This window comes from Rattus norvegicus, chromosome 5, assembly GCF_021556685.1.
Source record: "Rattus norvegicus strain SHRSP/BbbUtx chromosome 5, alternate assembly SHRSP_T2T, whole genome shotgun sequence".
In the NCBI taxonomy this organism is placed as follows: Eukaryota; Metazoa; Chordata; class Mammalia; order Rodentia; family Muridae; genus Rattus; species Rattus norvegicus.
Window position 1 is genome coordinate 167,534,217 of NC_141538.1, and position 18,282 is coordinate 167,552,498.

The 18,282-nt window shown below is 49.8% G+C and overlaps 1 protein-coding gene across 9 annotated transcripts in view; it reads right to left on the reverse strand.

The window, feature by feature from the left end:
• The window catches only part of Per3 (period circadian regulator 3), a 37,430-nt gene that overhangs the window by 3,201 nt on the left and 15,947 nt on the right, over positions 1 to 18,282 (reverse strand). For 2 of the 9 annotated variants that reach the window (XM_087551289.1, XM_087551292.1), the window contains 11 exons: positions 17,086 to 17,191; positions 16,009 to 16,137; positions 15,306 to 15,435; positions 10,947 to 11,079; positions 10,320 to 10,435; positions 9,996 to 10,163; positions 6,151 to 6,378; positions 4,832 to 5,520; positions 3,443 to 3,545; positions 2,306 to 2,489; positions 1,528 to 1,678 (listed from right to left, as the gene is read on the reverse strand). In XM_087551289.1, the coding sequence (XP_087407415.1) occupies positions 1,528 to 1,678; positions 2,306 to 2,489; positions 3,443 to 3,545; positions 4,832 to 5,520; positions 6,151 to 6,378; positions 9,996 to 10,163; positions 10,320 to 10,435; positions 10,947 to 11,079; positions 15,306 to 15,435; positions 16,009 to 16,137; positions 17,086 to 17,191 (2,137 nt within the window). 9 annotated transcript variants of the gene reach the window in all.

Sequence of the window (18,282 nt, forward strand, 5' to 3'; positions counted from 1 at the left end):
CAGCTGTTAGAGGGACCAGAGAGAGGGAAAGAAAGGAAAAGGATGTATGTGAGAACAAAACGACTGAAAAAAATCTCCCAAATTTAATGAAGATATGAACACAGCATCCAAGATGGGATCAGCTCAGACACACACACCCAGACACATGATAAGCAGTCAAACCAAAGCAGGAGAGGACATACCACACATGAGATTCTTAGAGGATCGTCTGCAGATGTCTCAGCAGAAACATGGAGGCCAGAAGACAGAATGCTGATACAGTCAAAGTGCTTAAAGAAAAAAACTTCCACCAAGAATCCTTTATCTGGGAAAACTTAAACAGTAAGGGAGGAGTCGGAGAATCCATGAAATCAGAGGCTGGGATGGGGGCATGATGTCACTCTCTGCAGTGTTAGACGTGCTGAAGGGCGTGTACTGGAGAAGGCTGGGTGGTTAGACTCCCAGCAGACACATCAGCTCACAGCTACGCCTCTGGAGGATCTGGTGCCCTCTTCTGGCTTCTGTGGGTACAACACATGCGTGCAGGTGTGCAGACATGTGCAGTGCTACACACAAAGCAGCACAACGGGGAGGAACTGATGAAGGGACACTACAGACTGGGTTGGAGGGATGGTAACTCAAGGCCGTATGCCGTTACAGCCCTAGCTTGCCGGTCCTTGGTCTGGGACACTAACACATCAGAATGACTTGGGCTTCCGTGTCAGGGTTCTCAGTGTACCAACAAGCTGAAGGAAATGGATAAAGAGCTCTGTGGGGTGAGAAAGCTTCCTTCAGTGTGGGCCTTTCTTATACTTTGAAATGAAACTTTTAAAGAGGGATGCATATTTGAACCACGTATCTCTGTCCGTCCCCTCAGCTGTCAAACTCTAGGGTGGTCTTTATCACCCTAAGCATTCCAACTGGTGGGAGAGAACTATCTCATCACGGCTGCAGACTCCTGCTTCACACACATAAGGGAAGAACTGTGGCTACTCACAAGAGACCTTTAAGATCGGGACTGCTAACACTCCCTGACAGGAAGTGGGTAGGGAGTCACTAGACCGTCACTGCAGACCCCAGCCTCTTTCCTACGCTGACCTCTCAGTTCTGTATGATTTCACCTCAGGTGTCCTGTGTTCTCAGGAGGCGATGAGAGTCTAGAGTGCAGAAGGGACTGAAGGGGTGGAGGGCTCCATCTGTGGAGCTACCACTCATGCTGGGGCGAGATAGTTTCAGTGATATGGCTGTCTTGGGATCGCCCATGCTCTGTAATGTAAACTCCATGAACTCACTGGGTCGCCAAGTCTGCCTTTACTTTAACTGTATTTGGTCTGGGGCTGGGCCCTACCTGGGATGGACAGACATTAGTGTATGCTTCTCCTAGGAAACTTCACAGTGTTAAAAAGACCTGTATTCAAAACCCAGCACATACTGTACAAGTTACATAGCATGTGACACTTTGTATTTAAAGCACACAGGCGATGGTTTAGATGGAGGACACCCGTTACCTGACACAGAACAGTCCTGACGTGAGGGATGCATGCTTACTTGGAGCTGTCTTTCCTCAGGGGCAGGGCGGCTGTGGATCCAGGACCGCACCTTGGCCAGCTCCTCCTTCTGCGCAGAAGAGAACTGGGGCTGCTGCCGCTCCATGCTGTGAAGTTTTTCCAGGTCTTCCCTCAGCACCGTGTCTCTACCCCTAAGACCGAGAAGGCCTCTGAGCGCCCAGTGCCGACGCACTTCATCTGTCTGCCATGGCAAACCTTTGCTTCTTGGTGGAAAACTGTGATGCTTAAATGAAGCGCATCAAGAAATGCATTCCCCTAGCTCTCCTCTGCCAGGGCGAAAGCAAACATCTTAAGCGTGTGCATCCTGGAAGGACAGCCCGCAGGCTCGTGTCTGGTTTGTATAGGTCTGCACACGCGTGGCTGCCATTTTTCCTTCAAGGATCATTTGTTGTTTGAATTTAAATGAACAAATTTGTAAACACATTTTCTATGATGGTATCTAAAACATTTAAAAGTCATTTTATGTAGAAAAGCCACATTAGAAACCAAAAGAAGAGCTGGTGTGATGGCCTGAAAGAGCTGGTCACTTCTGGGCAAACCCTCTGTCCTTAGGTACACGCCACAGCTTGGAAGGAGCTTCCCCTCTCACCAAGCCTGGGTCTGATCTCTGGGACACACAGGCTAGACAGTGAGAACAGGCGTCCACACTCGTGCCGTGGCACACTCACACGTGAACGAGATAAACGGTAATATGGAAACTTTAGAAATAAAGAGAGATTGTCCGAACACTAAGTGGGGTTTGCAGAGTGCTTTCGTACCTCTCCGGCACCTGGTATGTCATGAGAACACACTCTGGCGTCCGTTCTATCATTCTCCAGATAGATTCTTCAGCCGCCCCGGAAAAGGCTCTGTCTCTCTGTCTATCCTGTGACCTCTGTCCATTTTCAGAGACTTCAGAAGTGTAGTCACTGCCACTGCCGTGTACACTGCTGGCACTGCTTCCTGCCAAGATCAACAGAATGGAGAAGACCCGTCAGAAGTTCATTTGTCAGAGACGTCCTGTTCCGACTTTGACACCCACTTGCCCATCTCAGCAGTGGCAGTTCCATAGGGTGTTAACCAGAGACTCACCAAATGACCTTACAATTTCAAATGGCTCATAGCCTTACTGATCATAGGCCCAGAGCAGAGGCAGCCCAGTAACCATCTACATGATGCGATCCCAGTAACCATCCATCCATCCAGTGTGATCCTCTTGAGCAACAGAAAGGAAGGCTGCCAACCCATCTAATGAGGGTCAACCGTAACAGCATTGCTGAGAGACTCTTAAAGCAAGAAGCTCTCACCCTGCACTGCAGGAACCCAAAAAAAAGTGCACCGGTGTGTCAGGACGGACGTAGTCACTGTCGGTCTGACTATGAAACACTCTCATAGGCACACGTATAACACTTGGTCCCCTGTTGGTGGAAGTGTTCTGGGAAGTGGTAGACCCTTTGGGGCAGGATGCTGGAGAGGTGGGTTACTGGGGGGTAGGAATTTGAAGGTTATAACATGGCCCCACTTCAGGTCTGAGCTGTTTCTTGTCAGCTATGCCGAGGTCCTTCTGCCTCAGACCGAGATGGTCTAGCCTCCACCCCTTCCCTGCCGCAGTACACTGTACCCACAGATCCAAGAGCCCAAGCAAGTCCTTTCTCCTGTAAGTTGCTTCAGTGGGATATTGTCTCAGCAGTGAGGAAAGTAACTCACATAGACTGAAGACCATTACAGAACTTTCTAGAAAAGAATACTCTAAGTGCTTGTAACAGTTACACAAGTATAAACCTGCCCGAAAGGAAGCCTACAAAATGAGGAGGGGGGTGTCCAAAACTTCCTTTCTGTGCCCGTGTCCAAGCTACAAGGCCTTGGATGGAGTGATCTGGTGAGAGTGTGAGAGGCTGTTTTTCCTGGCCACCTACCTGAGGCAGCTGCGGATGGAGATTCTTGCTGTACTGATGCTGTGGCCAGCTCACCTGTGGCACAGGGAGGGCTCCTACTGCCACTGTTACCTGTAACACAGAGCTGGAGGGGAGGACATAGGGCTACTGAGTGCTGGCTAGCGAGCGGGCTGCTCTTCAGCTGCACATGTCGAGTAGGAGGGATTCACATGTGAGAAGGGAAGACTTGGGGCTGGCGTCGAGAACCTGGTCAGGGTTTCTTTGGAATTACTGTGTCCTGAACCCTGGCTACATGCCAGGCACTGCACAAGTGTGGGCTTCCAGACACTTCTGCCATTTTGCAAGCACACGTGGACCCTTTATATGTTCTAAGCTATGCTCTAAATCCTTTGGTCCTCAGCAGAGGCTGTGAGGTGGGTATCTTCCCAGCTTTCGTGTAAAGACACACAAGCCAAGCTGAATGCACCACTGAGGCTAGCCCATCTCACTAGTGGCAGAGCTCATGAACCAAAGTCATTATATGTACTTTAAGACGTATATTATTAGGTCAGCAAGACTGAGTGAAGGCGCCTGTTTCAAGCCTGATGACCCGAGTCTGATCCTCGAAACCCACATTGTAAGGAGGGAACCAATCCCCCAGAGTTGTTCTTCGACCTCTGCATGGCTACTGTGGCACCTGAGTACCCACCCGACAGTAAGTAAAATGTCTGTGAACTGAAACTATTCACTATGCCTCTATGCATGGGTGTACGAGTGTTTGCAGGCACCTGAAGAGGCCAGAGAAGAACTTGGGGTCCTTTGGAGCTGAAGTTATGGGGGTTTCCGGGACAGCCGATGCCATGCTGGGGTCTCCTCTGGCCCTCCTGACTGACTGCATAGCAAGCACTGTAACCACGGAACTGTTTATCCAGCTCCTGAGCTGCTGCTGTCTTATTTTTGAGCTCCTAAGCTTTGTTCACTCAGGCTATCAAAAGCAGTGACTGGGGAGATGGCTCATGGGTTAGGAGCCCTTGATGTGCCTCCAGGGGCCCTGGGCCTGGTCCCTGTCACCCACACTCAGAAGCTTATGACTGTCTGAGACTCAGTTCCAGGGGATCCAGCTACCTCTGCTGGTACGCCTCCAGAGCATACCACATGCTTGCTGGCCAAACACTACTACACATAAAATAAAACACTTTTGATTCCACACTAAATGCAGCAATGCCAGACTCAGGGCTACACAGGGGAACCCTGCCTCAAACAAATAAACACACACACACACACACACACACACACACACACACACGAGCGTAGTCCTAGGCACAGCCATGTGATATGGTCGCCCACTATGGCTAGGCTGTGGGTGCTGAGCCCTGGCCTGGTAAGAGGACCCAGGCTTCTCAGGCCCTCGGTGCTGACAGTTGCACTCACTTGCTTAGCGTCTGGGCAGGCGCCTCTTCTCACTGCATCTGCATACTCTGATGGTGCAGGCATTTCTTCCTGGAGTAAATTTAACTGCAATGGTGAACTGCTCCGTGAGCTAATAAACGGATGCTCTTCTTCGCTGTGTGTCTCCCAGTTCTCCTCCACTCTCCTTGGGCCGTGGTCTGAAGGGGTTGGTTCCAGGTCTGGAGCCATTGCTGGTACTAAGGGTGCCATTTGAGAAGGACCTGTGGCCCCCAGGAATGGATATGGAGAGAATGATGCCGGCCACAGAGGAAAGAGAGGGCTGTTGTGCAGGAGGACGGTCATGAAAGTACCCATGTAAGCAGAAGGGAACATGGAAACAGGCTGGGGACCAGCGGACAGAGGTGGACACTCGGCTGCAGCACCCCAGGCTGCGGAGTCCCCTACTCCCTGAGGGGCCATGTCTTGAAGGGGAAAAGAGGAGAGGAGATACGGGGTCTGGCTGGGAACCACCAGGGCTGAGGGGAGAGCTAGGCCTGTAGCACAGGGAGAGGTAACGGAAGCGCTCCAGTGCTGCACATCTGGAAGGAGTCCTCTGACATGGGGACAGAGGTGGGCACTGGAGCTGCTGCTGTCCACAGGCGTCGGCAGCTTCTTCCGTTTGTGCTTCCGTCTCTCACTTCCAGCACATCTGCTGTGCTTAGGGGTGGCCCCTGCTGCCGATAAAGATGGAGGCATGTTACAGAAAACGTAAACATCACGGAGAAAGGCGCCGCAGTAAGTATTTCCTCACGAAGTAAGCACCTGCCAATACTCTTACAAATACAAAAGGCTGTTCTAAATCAACAAAAATTCTAGGTAAAAATTAGTGCTCTAAAGTCAACCAGATCCAGCACCTTAACCGGTTTCTTCTTATTCTAATTAGGGCTCCTTCATAAACTGTGGAGTGGGTGCAATCACCTGTTGTCACCCTTCTCCTGGGTTCAGCTGGCCCTGCACAGCCACAGGGGCCTGAGCTGTCCACCAGGCCAACTACAGACTGAAAATACTCAGAAAAAACCATCGCTAAAATGAACACGTACAGATACGCCACGTCCTTCAAAGGCAATGGCGAGTGTGCTGAGTGTTAGATAAGAGACGAGGATGAGGACACGGCCGTCTGAGTAGGTCATGCACAAATATTCTACCCTTTACTTGAAGGCCTGAGTGTCCGTGGATTTGCGCGTCAGTGTGCCAGGCAGTTCTTCCTGGAAGCATCTCCCACTGACACGGAAGGACAGTCCCGCCTGTGCGTGAGTCACGGTAACGTAAGGATGGAAGGGGCGTACACTGAATGTAGCTACCTCCCACGACGCAGGCGTACTTGGCATGGTTCCTGCCTTCTTGCTGAAGATAACAGCCGTAGGGCGAGGTCAGGATCTTCTCCCGGAACCTGTCAACATAGTTCTGCTCTTCCTTCTGCGTGTGCGCGGAGAGGACGGCCGCTGTGAGCCCCACGGGCTTGAATCCTTCTGCGGTCACGTGAGCCTTCGTTCTCAGGGCCCAGGGCTCACACGCTCCGGCAACACTTTCTGCTGGGATCACAGAAAACAGAATTAATTGTAACTAGTAGCAACGGTTTCTTTTTATTTTGTAACTGCCCTTCAATACGTTTCTACAAACATAATTGTTGGAATATAAAAACTTATCAGTACAGCACAAAAATTCTTTTCATCTTTCTTTACATATATATTACTTTATGATTGAATATACAGATACTATTTAGGTCTTGATTTACATTTTCCATGTTTTTTACATTCCTTTTGCTTGTTTGTTTTTGGTCATAATTATTAATTTAGAAACAGAGCTTGGAGTTTCGCAACTAGCTCACTGTCTTGAGTTTGTCGGTCTCTGGAGCACTGGATTACAAGTGCGTGCGTGCGATCACCTCTAACCTTTGAATTTCTTTCTATTTGTTATTTGGAGACACTGTCACTCTATGTAGCCCTGACTGTCCTGAACTTGCTAAGCAGACCAGGCTGTTCTTGAATTTGCAGAGATCTGCCTGCCTCTGCTTCCTGCGCACTGGGATTAAAGGCGTGCACCACTGTCCTTGGCTCAGTTGATTTTGTAAAAACATACTCCAGTGGTTCAAACACCAGGCTTTAAAAATCAATTAAGCACATTCTTCCTGTGCCTTCCACGCTCTACCCAGCTTCTTTTCATTCTCCCCACAGAAAACCATTCTTTCCTGCCCTGCAGGCCCTGGACGCACAGACAGACAAGGGAGCACGAGTGCAGAGGCTCGTCGGCTGCCAGCCACCCTGTCCTTGAAAAGGCACACACGGACGCTGGCCTACGGCTCAGCTCCACTTCCTACTCCTCAGGGAGTTGGACAGTGCACAGCACCTCATCCTCTACACAGATGCACAGGGCATCCGCTTATTCACACGTGCAGCCGTACGCGCTGTGTGCAGATCCTGCGCTGTTTCTAGGTTACTGCTTTCAAGAGAGAGACCACGATGGGCGCTGTGCTGGTTACCTAATGCCCTTCCCACCTCTCAAAGCTGTGCAATAGTCAGGCAGCCTGGCTAGGCTTGGGCCCGTGCCAGCTCTGACTTGGTTTGAGTGGACTTAAGAGCCGCAGTCAGCAGAGCATCAGGGAGCAGACTGACTTTCTTGCCTCAGACAATGAACATAATGGACGCATGAAATAAAAGGTTTCAGGGCCCTGGGCCTCAGTACCTAATCAACTCCCTCAGAGGCGAGGCGAGAGTGTCCAGGACAGTGGCAGAGAAGACAGACAGGTGAGGGAGAGGCCTCCAGAGAGACAGACAGCCCCCCGCTGACCCTGGCACTCAGGGGAGGGTCTGCCTTGAGTTCTTGGATGGGAAGCACCCAGGACAGAGGGAAGGACAGCTCAGGCCTAAGGAGTGGTGCTTCCTTCATTGGTCAGAATAGAAAACCTCATCTCTGGCAGGCAGGATGGCTCAGCAGGTAAAGGTGCCTGTCATGCAAGTCTGGTGACTTGAATTGGATCTCAGGAATCCATGTAACAGGAAAGACCTGACCCCAAAAACTTGTCCTCTGATCTCTATACATGTTCTCTCTCTCTCTCTCTCTCTCTCTCTCTCTCTCTCTCACACACACACACACACACACACACACACACGAACAATGCAGAAGCATACACACATGCTATATACACATTGAGAGAAAAAGGCAAGCGCTGGCGGGCCTTCCTGTGGTTGAGGCAGGGATTCCAGTAGCAGCCGTGTGGTTGCTCTGGCCCGGCTGAGTCAATCTCTGGGTCTTGCATCTTAATTAGTTCCTGGTCCTACAATGGAAACTGCTGAGGACCTGCTTACCACTCACAGGCAACCCAGCGGGCGAGCGAGGGAAAGTTGCTTCTTGAGTTGAGGCCTTGGCTGTCCCTGTACGTAATGAAGGGGGCAGGGCTGCCCTGTGGTCATCTCTGTGAGCTGGAGTTCCTCCCAGGGTAAGGCTGGGAAGGGGGGTAGTAAGCTTTCCCGAGAGCAAAGACTCGTGAAGACTAAACAGTCCAGCTGGCCAGATCAGTCTTCGCTGACAGGACTCCTCCCAGTAGCCCTCTGAGATGCAGGGCATGGAGACAGCTGTGAGAGCGGAGTGTGCTCTCATTGGTTAAAACCGTTATTAGAACTGAGCTAGGCTTCAGGACAGGAGCAAATCCATGCTGTTTGGGCACTGGGGTGTGTGTGAGTGGGTGGGGCATCTCGTTGGGGAGGTGTCTGGGCACTGGGGTGTGTGTGAGTGGGTGGGGCATCTCGTTGGGTAGGTGTCTGATTGGGCACTGGGGTGTGTGTGAATGGGTGGGGCATCTCGTTGGGGAGGTGTCTGATTGGGCACTGGGGTGTGTGTGAGTGGGTGGGGCATCTCATTGGGGAGGTGTCTGATTGGGCACTGGGGTGTGTGTGAGTGGGTGGGGCATCTCGTTGGGGAGGTGTCTGATTGGGCACTGGGGTGTGTGTGAATGGGTGGGGCATCTCGGGGAGGTGTCTGATTGGGCACTGGGGTGTGTGTGAATGGGTGGGGCATCTCGGGGAGGTGTCTGATTGGGCACTGGGGTGTGTGTGAGTGGGTGGGGCATCTCGTTGGGGAGGTGTCTGATTGGGCACTGGGGTGTGTGTGAGTGGGTGGGGCATCTCGTTGGGGAGGTGTCTGATTGGGCACTGGGGTGTGTGTGAGTGGGTGGGGCATCTCGTTGGGGAGGTGTCTGAAGAGGCAAGGCAGCTGGTCTGCACCCTCAAATCATAAGCTAAAAACACCCCATGCCCCTCAGGTTGTGGTAATCAGGAATTCTGTCACTGCAATGAGAAAAGGAGCCAGCACAGCTCGCAGAGTGAAGAACAGAGCTCCCACAGCGACTACACAAGTCAACCCCCATTATCCGATACACCAGTGAAGAGGACCAAAGTAGGCCAGGGACATTCCTGACTCCCAACTTCAGAGATGTGTCACCATCTCACCTACCAAGTCCCCGTGAAAACCCAGAGTCAAAGAGCATGAGGCAGTGAAAAAGTCCGACAGTCAAGGTCAGGGTAACTTACTGAGTAAGTAAGAATGCTGTGAAGGACGGGTGTGCTGCCGAGAAAGTCAACACGAAAATGAGAACACACATGTGACTCATCAAGTTGCCAGTACACATCCAGCATGTGAGAGGCACCTTTCTAGAACATCAGTGAATGGGGCTGCGAGGACCGCAGAGGTTAAGACACTTGCTGCTCTGGCAGAGGACCCAGGTTTGGTTCCCGGCACCCACAGGGAGGCTCACACCTACTCTAGTTCCAGGGGATGTGGCACCCTCTTCTGGCCTCTGTGGCCAACGGGCACACATGATGCACATACATACATGCAGGCAAAGCATCCATACACATAAACACAATCCCCAAACAGACACACCAACAGCCACACGCAACCCGATGCGGTCCCCAGGGAAGTGCAGTCATAACGGTGAACAGAGGCCCTCAGCACCCCAGTCCCCAGCAGCTCTAAGAGCTCCACGTGATCAACTGATCTATTAACAAATAACATGCTCAATACAGACATGCTGACAGCCTGTAGCACATACAGACATGGTGGCATTTCTTAATTAGCTTAACTGAAAGACAGGGAAAGTGGTTATGACGCAGACACTGTAGTAATGGTTTCTTTCCTCCTCAAGCGGTACCTGACTGTAGGGGGGGGACGTGGTCCGTGGTGCTGCTGCAGCTGCACTGGCTTACGCCAGACGCCATGCTCAGTGCGGCAGTGGACAGGGTCCGTGCAACACCTCCCTCGGCGTCTGCGGATGGTGCGGTTGTTTCCTGTTCTGGAATGTCCAGGAGCTGTTCGGTGTCTGGTGACAGAGGTGACAAACTGATGGTGAAGAATACTAAGCAGAAGCTTACGGAGTCAGTGACTGACCATTTAAGTCATTAGCCACCGAAGGGAAGACACCAGGACTCATGATTCCAATGGCATCATCCACCCCAGAGCACTCAACTCCCGCTACCTCGCAGGCTGCCGTCTGCCTCTGGGTTTGGCTTGGCTTCCTCTGAGGATGAAGACGTGTTTGTGCAGGAGATGCACTTTCTTTTCAAGGCTGGGAAACTGTAGCTTGTCAGGTACCTACAACGACAGAAGAGGGCTGAGTCTTCTTATTGGCTGCACCAGGCCACGCCCACTTCTGTGCTTTGTTTGTGCCACTGAGGCATGGGGGACTTGGGCCTTTCTTCGTGGATGAGGTCAGTCCTCAGCATCCCAGCCTGGGTTACTGGCTTAGAGTATCTATTCCACAACGTTCTTTAACTGGCCTTCACATCTCACACCGTTTAACTCTGACCAGCATAGGTGTGCACTGTCTACAGCGCTTTCCCACAAGAGACACAGCATCATATTTTCTGTGTCCTCCATTATGGTCATCAAACTGTGAACTGTGTAACAGGCTAACACAGAGGACTCAGTACCACTGTCCCCAGCAGCTCTAAGAGCTCCACATGCAGCAACCGATCACATGGATATGTGTCTGCGTTTCACAGTATGAAACCAACACAGACGTCTCTGAGAGGGCTCTGTGGCTCCACACTGACTCCCTAGGCTTCTGCCCAAGGGTGACATCGCTGAGACTTGCACTTCTCACCTGATGACACTGTCGATGCAGTTCATCTGCTGATAGGACGAGCTATGCTGCTCTGGCCGCAGATCGCCTCCAGAGCCGGTATCTGTGCTTTTATTTTTCAGTGTCTGAGAGGAAGAAAAGTCCTTCTGCTCATCTGAAAGAAAATGGAAGGAGATGCAATTAAAGTCTAGCATGCAGTGAGAAAATATTCGGCAAATCGTAGTAGGCTCATAACACATTTATACAGTACCACGTAGTCTATTTGATATCATTAAACGTGAGCTCAGATCTAAATGACCGACACAAACATATCAGTAAAGTGAATAAGGCATGAAAGCAAGCTGCACACAATGATTACGCTGATATTTGTAAAAATGAGTGAAGCATGTATCTCGGGCAAGGATTACCAGGGCGACTCTCGGATGAGCAGTTGGTGGGGGACGCCCAATGTCAGGCTAATACTACTTGTTACAACTGGTTAAGACACCTAAATGCCACGAGTCCCTCCCCTTGTGCACCACCTGTCTACTGGACCTGAACCCTGCAGAGTTGGTCAGTGGGCACGGAGACCGGAATATCTGGTATCACACATATCTCATGTATTGCAGGGTGCAGCACACAACACAGCATTGCCCACACCAAGCCACGATGGTGACTGATGGCTGTGATCCTGCTGTCCCCCACAACCAAGGGATGATAAAATGATGCTATACCTATTTGAATTTGGCAGGGGCATGGAGAGAAGGGAAAGCCTCCAGGCTTGAGCGCTGGAGAACCTGAAGCTCCTATAGAGAAGACAGAGCCCAGGAAAGGAGACAGGGAACCTGGCAGCGCCAGAAGCTGGGCTCTGGCTAGCAAGAACGGCAGGGTTCCGGGGGAGTGAGCAATTCTGTCACATGACTGACAGACTTGTGGCCTCAGCTGCTTCTGTTCTTAGTGACAGGCACTTCTAGCTGGCCTGGAGAGCCTATCTTAACATGACTTCAGATAGCCTCCTCTCAAGTCTACAGGGATGGTAGGAGCGTTTGCTCCCCATGCCCCTCCGAGGAACTTCCACTAAGTCCACAATGATGTGGTGAACCATAAAATTCACAGTGGAGGACGGCTTTTCACTGAAATGAATACTTTGCTTGCATTTTTACTGTGTTATCACTAACCGTAGCTTTTATCTCAGGATCCTGCCTGGGAGTTCAGTGAATCTGGTGGTCCGATCTTAACTCCGCTGTAACCTGGTCCCTGCCTTGACTCATTCTTCCAGTCATCGCTCAGTACAGACACAGGTCACTTAATTTGGTGGGTTATAAACCAACACTATCATGGTGAGTTTTGTTACTCAAATTGTCCTAGCCTGAGCTACTTGTAGCTCTTCCAAGCCACCCTGTGCCCTTCTGATGTCTGTCTGTCTGTCTGTCTGTCTCTTGACTGTCTTTACTCTCTGGCCCTAATTCCTTCTCTTCAAAAACACAGACCCAGCAACCAAGATCTTGGTGTTAGGCGTGTGTCTATGCTTATAAGTTTTCTCAGTGGTCAGAAATGACTATACAGGTCTGTTTGCTAACCCTTGTCCATCTGTCCATCCACCTATCCAGCTGAATGACTCACTCAGTTCCTCCACATGCTTCTACCCTTGTCTAGGACAATCTAGTCGAGACTTCCTCCTGATTACTTAAAACTTCTACAGTGGTAGGAAGCCTTGTTAGCTTACTAGAGCATCTGCAGTTTGTTCAGCCGTGGCGTACACACAAAGTGACTTGAGAGTTCCGCCGCTGATAAACCCGACAGCCTGGGTATGGCTTTTGGGCACTTCAGTATTCTCTACTTGGCATCTAGCTGAAATATGGTTTTCTTCTCTGAAGCTATGTAAGTAAGCTCACCTCCCTGGGCATGGCTCTGATGTTCCTGCTTGGCAGATTTATCTGCAAGTGGCCTGGGGTTCTCTGTATGCTCCGAGATGGGATTAATGTTTATGGCTCTTGGCAAATGCACGCGCTCTCCCAGCTACCCCTTCGTAGGCAGCTCCTCCCCGCTTTCAACCTCAGTGTGTGTCGCTATCACGGGTGGCTAGGTTTGCTTCCTGTGCGTTCAGTGGATGACGTTTCAGTTTTCTGGAGAGCAGGACTGAGCGCAGAGCCTTTACCTCCTCCGCCGGGCTTTACCACCAGCACCGTGGTTTCCCTTACCCAAAGTCACATGGTCACTTGTCAAGTGGAAACGGTTAAGCAGATGTACAGTTCCTGTCAAACTGCACTACTGTAAGCAGTGAGACGCAACCTCTCTGTTCCGCTCCGTCCCACACGGGATGTACGGCATCTCTCTGCCCAGGGTATCCACACTCATGTGCACGTAAGTGTGCATGCATGCACACATATTAAAATAGTTAGAAAAAAGAAATTCCCTGGCATTTCGGGTAGAAAAGTGCGCCGTCTAATTCTCAGTTGATTGAGACATCTGGTTCTGAAGGATTCCCCCAGGTGCAGATCTGACCATCTTTCGTGGGAAGGTGCCGTTTCCTGTCTTGTGCGTGGTTGCTGACAATGCACTATTCCATCTTACCTGTCCGCCTGTCCTGCTGCCTTCAGCCATGTAGGCTGATGTTCTTTGAATATCAATAAGATCTTGACTTTCTGTCTTCAAACACCTCTCCTAGGATCCCGGTCAATCCCGTGTTAGATGGTTTGATATGACCCCTGGACTGGCACTGTCTGTTTCCGCCTGAGATCTCAGTGGGATCTGAAGCAATCCATCTGGGAGCTTACTGAGTCTTCCTTCTGGGGTGTCGGTGGCAACCATTTCTCATTCTGATCTAACGTACACAGTAACGTTAGTCTCTTAGACTGAGGTGGACGCTTGTGAATCACTGGGAATTCGGTGAGGACACACAGTATCTCTGGCCTGCCAGCAGGCCCTTCTGCTCGGCTCCTCCTCAGAGCTGGCCCCGCGATGTGCCATTTCTACTTACTTTACCTGTCGGGCACTTCTGCTGCAGTGTTTTGAGTCTTCTTTGAGTGCCCACTTTGTCTCTTGTCCTTCCATAAAGTGTGAACCTGTGCAGAACAGTGGGGACTGAAGAGCTGTTTCCCTGCCCAGGCTGGGTTTGGACTGACACAGGTTTGCAGTCTGTGGATATGGTTTCATGGATGCTTCAGCTCCCAAATTCCTCTAGCCAAATTCTGGCTGTTTTGAGAGTCGTTTGAGTGTCTGCTCCACTCTCGTTATCCCTGTGCATTTACCTGAGCCAGGATTTGTCTCTTGCAAGGTATCTGGCTCAGTAAGCAGTGCGCGGCAGCCCAGCGTTGCCTAAGCCCGAGTCTTTCCTTGGATTCTAGCTGTGCTTTCTGGTGCTGCAGGACTCCAACTGGGTGGAGAAAGGCTGTGGATTTGCTGTGGGCTGATGCTTTTTATTTATTCCTGAGCAGAAAATGGAAGCACTCTTGTATCCCTTTGTGAAGTGACCTTAGAGAACCAGGTGGGTGTGGTGACATGCATTTAGTCCTAGCATGTCGGAGGCTGTTACAGAAGGATCATTTTACCTCAGGAGTTTGAGATAACCGAGTGACACCGCAAGGCTCCATCTCAAAACCACATGCTAAGGGAGGGAACCAGCTGAGTTCTTTTTTTTTTTTTTTTAAAAGATTTATTTATTTATTTATTATATATAAGTACACTGTAGCTGTCTTCAGATACACCAGAAGAGGGCATCGGATCTCTTTACAGATGGTTGTGAGCCACCATGTGGTTGCTGGGAATTGAACTCATGACCTATGGAAGAGCAGTCGGGTGCTCTTAACCGCTGAGCCATCTCTCCAGCCCGAGCTGAGTTCTTTTTGCTGTCTGTCCTTCTGTCATACCAGGAGAGCTTTTCCTCTGGAGGATGTGGGGATTCAAGCTCATTCTTGGAAGCAGAGTCGGTTCTCACTGACTACTGTCCTTTTCCAACCTTGACCCTGGACATCGCCCTTTCTGTATTATGAGAATAAACACCTTCTTCTTTTTTTTTTTTTTTTTTGAAAAAAATTATAGGGAAGACAGGGTCTCATTTTGGAGCCCTGGCTGTCCTGGAATTCACTAGGAAGACCAGGTTAGCCTGTGCCTCCTGATTGCAGGGGTTAGTACACCTGGAAATCTCAGAAAGGAAACAAACTAAGAATCTGATGTTGTCAAAATAGTTTCTTCTTTATTCAAGTGTACTGAGCTAAACCATTTAGCTTGCCAGTTTACTCTGCAGCGGCCATCTTGCTGTTATCAAGACTGCTACTATTTCTTGCGTAATCAGCAAGCTGGAAAGAGCTCAGGCCTCAGTCTGTCTGCTCAGCTTGCAAACGTATTGCTCTCTGTGAAGAGATAGGTAGGAGAGCAACCAAGGTCACTCTGACGACTCACCACTACCCTGCGGTTCCGTGCACGTCTCCATCACTGGCTTCACCGACGATCTGGCCATCGACTCGATGTAGAGCTGTTGGCCCACATTCTTAATTTTGTTTACACTGGCATAGACCTGCTGCAGGGTCATCTTGGGGGAAAGAATGATAATGTAAGGGTTAACAATGTAGACGTGTGTGTGTGTGTGTGTGTGTGTGTGTGTGTGTGTGTGTGTGTGCGTGCGCACACGTGCTAAAAACCACACAAACAATACATGCCAAACCCTGGGCTCCCTGAGACATGACTAAAAGCACTCCTCACTCTAATTCTAATTCTTCCTGTGCCGTGATACACTGATGCCAATCAAACTGTACTTCATCTATCTGCCCGTGGTACACCCGCCACTCTCAGAAAAGCAACAATGATTCTAAGAGTCTCCCTGTAAAGGTGAGTTTTCTCTCTCTCTTTTAAAGACAGGGTTCTTACCATGGAGCCCAGCTGGTCCCAGACTCTTATAATCCTCTGACTGCTGAAATTTTAAGTGTGCGACCAAGCCTAGGCCAGACTTTCTTTTTAGATGTTTATCTATATCCATTCAAACTATTTTCTGAAGTAAAATGAAATTTGTAAATGACAAACAAATCCTAAGGTGTCACCAGGCGCCGGGCCGCCACTGGCACGGTACAGAGAACGGCACCTGCACAAGGCTCCCACTGCCACGCACCTGCTCCTGCTGGGCTTCCTCCACACAGTGTCCGCTTGACTCACTGGAAGAGGTGACGCTGATGTGCTGCTCCTGCGAGCCACTGCTGCCCAGGCTCCCGTAGCCACTGGAAGCACTGGCATGAACCGGCTAGGAGGAAGGGACCAGTTCAGTTACTGCTGTGCACGTGGTGACGACATTCACCTCAGCTTCTAGTCTACGATCATCACAAAGCTAAGAGCACCCTCAACGCTACAGCGGGTGTAGGGAGGCTGATGCTGCTAGCCGGCTGCTGGTGTAAGCCATTTCCCAGTGCTTTCCTGTTCTCGGGGCAGAGCCTAACTTTTTAGTTTCGGTGGGAATTACAGCAACAGGTTTTTTTAGATGCCATAATACAGCACTTCAATAACTTTTCTAAAATCATAAATAATTTAATGAAATAAAATAAACTTTAGTTCTTTAAGACTAGACAGAACACTTGAAATAAAAAGATGGCTTTTATAAAACCTCAGACACTTCATGAACCCTAGAGACTTTCTGAAAGGCATTTTGGAAGACGGCTGGCCTCACGCACTGTGGACGGTCAGCTTGTTTTACCTACACAGCCCCTCATTGGCTGTTCTCTTCAACAGGTCACTTTCCCACTTCCCTTACAATGCCAAGAGATACTGAGACCAAGCATAACACTCTTCTAACTGTAAAACCTAAATCATCTAAATAAATAAATAAATAAATAAATAAATAAATAAATAAATAAGAACACTGAAGCCCAAACTCAGGAGCTGAGTATGCTGTTGGCATCTGAAACAGGAAAAGGCTTCTTTCATCCAGAGAGCACAGGTCTCTCCTGCAGTGCAGCTCGGTTTGCTGTGTCAAATCCAGCACAGCCCAAATGTTCTGCACACCTCACCCAGAGTAAGGGAAAACCCAAGCGGGACTTAATCCACAGAAGGAGGAGGAAAGCACTAACGTCTGGGAGGTGGAGGAAGAGACTCCTCTCTCCTCCCAGTGCACGCTCGCAGAGTGACGTCACCAAGACTGAGCCAACATAAAGCACAACTTTGGGAATGATGTCTTTTTAAACACTTCTCACTTTACCTGCAAGAGAAGTCTGTGAATTTGTTCTTGTAATTCTGTTATGTCTTCGTCATGACTGGTTGCCTTTTTTATTCTGGTGGCAAAAACATCTTCATTTAACGGGCTCCTATAAAACACCAGGGGAGGCCACACATCAGGAACTGGGTTCACTTGAAACAGAGACGAGAACACTTGCTGGGACTGCTTAAGGAATTAGTTATTAGTCTCGATGAAAGAACTCCTTGACTCTAAATACAGAAGGTATGGGTATGGAGTTAAAAAGATATAACAGGGGGTTGGGGATTTAGTTCAGTGGTAGAGCTAAGCAAGCGCAAGGCCCTGGGTTCGGTCCAGAAAAAAAAAAATAAAAAAGAAAAAAAAAAAGATACAACAGCCCCTAACCCACATGGTGCCGGGGATAGGACACAGGGTCTTGAACATGCTAGGAAAACACTCCACGACTAAACTACATCCCCAGCCCTTGGTTTTGTGAGACAAAGTGTTGCTTCAGTAGCCCAGGCTAGCCTCCTAGCTCTGCCTCCTGCTTGATCACATGCACCTGGCACAGCTTTCATTTCCCCACAGCACTGATCTTACGAACCATTTCAGAACTACGTACATATTGTCTAGTTAGCTACTTCTTCTACCCTCAAGAGCTTCAGTAAGGACTGGTTTCAAAGTCTGACTGAGTAAACCTCTGTAGGGATTTTAAGATTCTGAAGCTGCTGGGCAGTTACAGCTGGGCTGGAGACGCTCAGTGGTTAGTGCGTGCTGTCCTTCCAGAGGACCTGAGTCTGATTCCCGCCACCCATGTCAGGTGGCTCAGAACCATGTACATCACCTGCTCCTAGGGGATCTGATGCCTCTGGCCTCTGAGGGTGCCTGCACACAACCACGTGCAGATGTACACAGCTACACAGGATTTAAAAACTCGTAAGAATAAAACTTAAAGCTTAATGGGCATGGTAGCATGTCTTTAATTCCATTATTCAGGAGGCAGAGCAGGAGATCTCTGTGAGCATGAGGCCAGCTTAGCCTATGCAGGGGGCTCTAGGATAGCCAGGGCTACCCAGGGAGATCCTGGTTCAAAAAAAAAAAAAATCAAAAATAAGTAAATAAAGGTTAAAGCTGCTAATCACTGGCGCTACCTGATGAAGACGACTCTACGGCACCTGAGGTGGTGAAAAGGAGGCCTTCCCAACGCTACTTTACCTGTCA